The following is a 5,503-nucleotide window of genomic DNA, read 5'->3' on the forward strand; positions in this document are numbered from 1 at the left end:
TCTATGAATTCATTAATCCTCATTTAATCCATGGGTTATAATCCCATATGTTCCTTATGTGTTTTAACACTCAAATGGCTTCAGATTTCACACTGGGAGTCCTGGAACTGCTTTTTGGATTGAGCCCTGCCCGATGCACCTTTGCGTCTAGTGATGTTGGTATCCCTGTCCCTCTCCCAGCAATGATCTCCCAGATTTTCATGTCCACTTTCACACGAGTGACTGGTTGGCCAGGGGTGTGCCCTGACTCAGCTCACGCTAATCTGCGTGTCCCATGCCCTCGGAACATAGTGATGGGTTCCAGATGACACCTGCCCGATTCGAGCCAATGAGAACACAGGAGACATCTGATGGGGCTTCTAGGAAAGAAGTTTCCATTCTCTTCCAAGGGCAGAGAGGCTACCAAAGAACTGTCTTCCCCTCTTGATGACATACTGGGGAATGTAAAGTTTGGACCAATGTGGCCATGGCTGCTGCCAGAAGGAAGCTGGCTGAGATCAGTCTCACTATACAGCTGTGAAAAGACCTGAGAGAATGGAGGACTGGACCTCTGGGGACACCACTCATTTCTGGACCATTCTGTGCCTGAAGCTATCTCTACACTGTTTAATTACTTGAGCCAATAAATTGACTTTTTTATTTGAACCAGAAAGAGCTAAGATTTCTGTAGCTTACACAGAATAAATCCTAAATAATGTATCTCCCAAAACAAAAAGACAGCTCCCTGCAGAGAGAAGCAAAGGGTGGGTTTCTGTGCCCTATGACCAAGAACACTCTTACCTACAACCCTGCTACTCTTCCTCATGGTCTGGGAGCTTCTGGGGGCACATCCACTGTGTACCCCAGGCTCTCAGAGGAGTGTGTGTCTCTCTAGTGACTGTTCATAAGTATTTCATGACCATATATGTAAGGGCTGCTAACGTTGACCAGTTCGCCATGAAATCCCTAGCGTCTAGAATAGTGTGGGACAAACAATAACCATTGATTGAACGAATGCATGAGTCACCCAAGCATGCCTCCGAGCCCCTCCCCTCAAGTCCACCAAAGGAAAAGAAGCTGTGGCTAAAAGTTTGCATGGCATTTATTCTCTTGCAGGGGAAGGCAATGAGAAGTTAGCTGAGAGACACTGGAGGGCCGGCTCTGGATTTGGGAGGGCAGAAGCAGGTGGTGGTTGTGGGAGACTCTGTGCTTCTCCCCAGAGTGGCGTCAGAGACCCCAGAGGCTCAGAGACCTGGAGTGGAGACAAGAGCAGACAAGTGGGCAGGGGTGTGTGTTGTCCGGGGGATATGGGGACTAGAGCCACCTGTCCCTACTGAGCACACCTGGAGTCACATCCTGGAACCCAGTCAGGGGTTTGTGTGGGTTGTGGGGCTTCAGAGATGAAAACCGCAGACTCTAATCGCAGGAAATGGTGAGGACCTCAAAGTATGAGGTGACCCCCGATCTGCCGGCATCAAGTCCCACAGCCTCGGTCAGGGCTACACGAGCTGCCAGAGCCAATCGGGGGCCCTTCCCGGCCCATGTGCTGCAGCCGTGGCCTGATCTGCGGGCACAGCTGAGCAGCCCTGGAGGGAGAGACTGAGAGCCCTCCTTGCCAGCGGGGTTCCTGAGCTCAGCTCTCAGGTCCTAGTGTCCTGGGCAAAGATGTGACCTGTCTCTCTGATGCCCAGGGATCCCATACTAGGCCGGGGGATGGGAGTTCAATCAGGGCTCTGATGTCTTTGAATATCCCAGTCTGAGGCAGCTTGCTTGGTCTTAACCTCTTTACACGTAATCATTTCATTCAATCCTTGTTGAAAATCAGAAATACGGATGCCTATCCCTTCACCAGGAAGGAAACTCAAGCTCACAGAGGTTGAGCTACTTGCTCAAGTACACAGCTGACCGGAGATGGGGACCTGATGGCACCCCAGGATGGCCTGGAGTATTTCTCAACCGGTTCCAGCTACAGCCCACCTACCCATCTTCTCCCCACTTTCCACACAGTGGTGGGGGTAACATGTCACTGCAGGGAAGCTTGGTGGGATGTGTATCACAGCTGGATTTCTGTGGGTCGAAACCGTATTGTACATATGTGGGGACATGATGTGAGCCCTCCAGGAATGAGTCCCTGCTGTCACCTCTGCACTCACCTTTTTCAGATTTGCATATCCTGAGTTTCACACAGATTTCCTCAGGGCTTTTCCCATTCATGATACCCTGGGTGATCTTATCAAGAAATTTATTGATTATTTCCTTGCAAATACCATCCAGTGGAAATAGCTCCCTGCACACCAGGGACGCAGCCTGTTTGATGGCTTCCTGCAGTAACAGCACCATAGGAAGACAGAGAATTCAGGTGAGCTCGGCCCAGGACTGCCACCCCCCTGCAGACCCCAGCAGCTCTAGGCCCTGAGCACCCTGACCAAGGGCATGCTGGGAGGAGGGCCTGGTGCCAGGCGGCCACGGAGCAGAGGCTAGAGAGGCAGGGATCAGACCTCACGCCCAGGCACCAAGGCCCTGGCCCAAGCCTGGCCAGGAGGGGCTCTTGCGAGAAGGACAGTTGACCCTGTAGTGTCCCACTCCCCTGTACATCATTATCCTGCCCCCCTGCCTTCTGTGTGGAGAACAGCGTCCACGGCTCCTAGACCCACAGGAAGGGTTCTGCCTGCCAAGCTTCCTGGGTCCCAGCCTGACGGGGCTCGTGCACAGGGCTGTGTGACGAAGGTTAGGAAAAGAAAGCACTTGGAGTCTTGGCACATTCCACTTGGACGTACCTTCTCCCACCATCCAGTGGAGAAGGATAAAGCTGAGTTCCCAGGGCTGAGGGTGGGCCCTGCAGCGCCAGGGAGATGAGCAGGATCAGGGAACAAAGCAGAGGGAGGGAGGGAGGGGAAGCAGGGCTTCTTGGTAGTAACACATCCCTTGTTCAGCAGGTGCTCAGGGCCAGGCATGGAGCTAAGCTCCTCCACCCCTCAGCTCCTTTAAAGGGCTTCGATAACTTACAAGGGGCGATTATGATCCATCCCACTAAACAGAAAAGAAAACTGAGGCTCAGAAAGCATTAAGGGCTTGGCCAAGCCATGCTGCTAGGAATTGGGAGATCTGGGGCATATCAGTCTAGCCAGGCCACCATGCAACCAATCTCACAAAATTCGTCCCTGGACACACGTGGATGGGCCAAAGGGGAAAGATTCCTACCTGCTCTGGGAACAAATTTCCTTTGACAATGGGACGGAAATCACGCACGCTCCTCTTCCTACTTTCACACTCACAGAGCTTCATGATTTCAAGGGATTCTCTGAAGTCAGTCCCAGATACCAGGGGGACCACAGATCCCCTGCTGAGAAGCTCTGGCCCAACCAGGGATCAGCCCCTTCCTCAGTGTCACCCTTAGCCCTACAAGCCCACTCATACCCTTGGCCGCCCTGCAAATGGCTCCCCAAATGACAAGCCTCACCTGTGTGATATCATTTCCCAAGGCTTTTCTCAGAGCTTGGATTGTCACCTTACAAATCTTGCATTTGATAGCCAGCTGGTCACCCTGTCAGAAAACAATGCATCCTGGGATGGTGTCTCAGACACCCCAACAGTCCTTGGCAGGGACCCAGGAGGAGCTCTCTGGTGTCTCCTAGGCCAGCAGGATCATCGAGGATCTTTCTGTGCTTTCAGGCCTGAAGCAGGCTGGCTGGTCCCTGCCCACCTTCCTGCTAGTCTTGGTAGGGCTGACACACCCCAGACCCTGCCCCACACCCACAGCACCTCACCCAGAGCAGCCCCTGACCCTGTTCTCTACTCTGGTCAGAACCCGGGGGACCCTCCTGGGGAGAGCTCAGCCAGACCCAGGTAGCCCCCCGACCTCTGCCACGGGCACAACGGTGCACAAAACCAGCATCTTCAGCCCACAGCCCTGCCTCCCCACCCCTCTGCCCAGTGAGATGTGCAGCCCTGCCTGCTGCTCCCGGGGAGGAGACAATGTGTGAGGGGGTGGTTATGGGAAGTGAGCAGGGAACCAGCCACCAACCTGGGGGGACTCCAGGACCAAGCTCTCTAAGAACTGCTTTTCCTGACCCAAGTCAGTGGTCATCAAGTCATTGTCCTCAGGGTTCAAACCAGAAAAGGTCAGCCCTGGGGAAGAAACACCATCAGCACCCCTTCACAAGTGGAAGGAGACAGATCTCCTGGCTGGTGGGAGCCCAGGAGGTAGCTAGAAAACAGGCCAGGAGCAGGGATCTGTGAGGAATCCAGGAGGCCTGTCCTTGCGCTCCGCCCTGGAGCTGCTCTGACCCAGTCTCTGTGCAACAGACATGCTCTCAATTCTTTCTGGAAAACAGGAGAAGATTATCTGCCCCCCACCCCCGCCCCCCACCAACATCATCCATGAAGCTCTTTTCTGTCTTTGTCTCTGTTTTTCTGTTTTCTCTCTCCTCTCTCTCCCCCCGCCCCCCCCCCCCCCCCCCCCGTCTCACACACACACACACACACACACACACACACACACACGGATTTGGAGCTGCTCTAAGAGAACACTACCCTCATCTCCTTTCAGAGGTCGTTCTTTCTCTCTTGCCTTCCCCCAGGAGTTCAAATCTGGTGGCCCAGCCCAACCCAGTCTCCAGACTGTCCCTACCCTCTGCTAAGAAGTAGCTGCCAGGATGTGCATGGGGGAATGTCCTTACCCGGGGTGGCCAGGAGCACTGAGGCAAGGAGCAGGAGGGCCCAGGAGGTCATGGTGGGGCAGCTGCTGAAGCACTCTTCACACCCCGCTTTATGTGGCTGGCCACCTCACAATCTGACCTTGCCGGGTCCTGCTCCTCTTATAGGCCATGTCCCCGTGTCACTGGCTTTACCACAAACACAGACACCAGTTTGTGGAGAAGTGGGGGGAGGAGTGCTTCCTCAGAGACTCCACACTGTCTTCCACCTCCCCGGCCACACACACCCACACACACCCACACACTGTTAGAGCTTTCCCAGTGAGTGAGGGGTGCTGGAGGGCAGCAGCTACCATGATGCCCCCCACCCCCTGCCCTCAGATGAGGTAATGAATAGAGCAATCCCTGCACCTGAAGGCTCAGGTAGGCCCTTGGCCCTGGAGCTTCCCACCCCTCCCCCTTCCCTCCCCTCCTCTCCCAGGGGTCTATGCTGGTGTCCCTCCACCAGCCACCTCCTGTATCCCTGCTCTCCCCCAACCATCTCAGCCAATGGAGCACCACCAGACCCCGCCACATTTAGAGACAGGTCCCTCAGTGTAGATGCAGACAGCTCCTCCCAGCCCTGCTCTCATGCTTGGTGATCCCCGGGCATGGGCACCACAGACACCCTGGGTCCCCAGCCCCTCACCAGCCTCCTGGCCACCATCACGGAGGCAGGCTTTTCCCTCAGAGCCAGGTCCAGCCCAGCCGTCCCTCACCTGGTCCATAGGGAAAGACAGCCCTTGAGAAGGAAGTGAGCCACGGACAGGGATCTAGTCCCAACTCCCGGGTCTGACCCCTCATCTGTGCCATGAAGGTCACTGGCCTCA

General features: G+C 55.1%; 1 protein-coding gene across 1 annotated transcript; it reads right to left on the minus strand.

The window, feature by feature from the left end:
* Nucleotides 1-1,054: 1,054 nt before the first annotated feature.
* LOC144615821 (antimicrobial peptide NK-lysin-like) lies at nt 1,055-4,814 on the minus strand. The gene is made up of 5 exons (XM_078443806.2): nt 4,659-4,814; nt 4,004-4,107; nt 3,440-3,523; nt 2,133-2,301; nt 1,055-1,231 (listed from the first exon to the last, which is right to left on the minus strand). The coding sequence occupies exons 1-5, from the start codon at nt 4,708-4,710 to the stop codon at nt 1,224-1,226; spliced, it is 417 nt and encodes a 138-aa protein (XP_078299932.2). The 5' UTR covers nt 4,711-4,814; the 3' UTR covers nt 1,055-1,223.
* Nucleotides 4,815-5,503: the final 689 nt, after the last annotated feature.

The sequence above is a fragment of the Panthera onca genome, chromosome A3, assembly GCF_046562875.1.
Source record: "Panthera onca isolate mPanOnc1 chromosome A3, mPanOnc1 haplotype 2, whole genome shotgun sequence".
Taxonomy (NCBI): Eukaryota; Metazoa; Chordata; class Mammalia; order Carnivora; family Felidae; genus Panthera; species Panthera onca.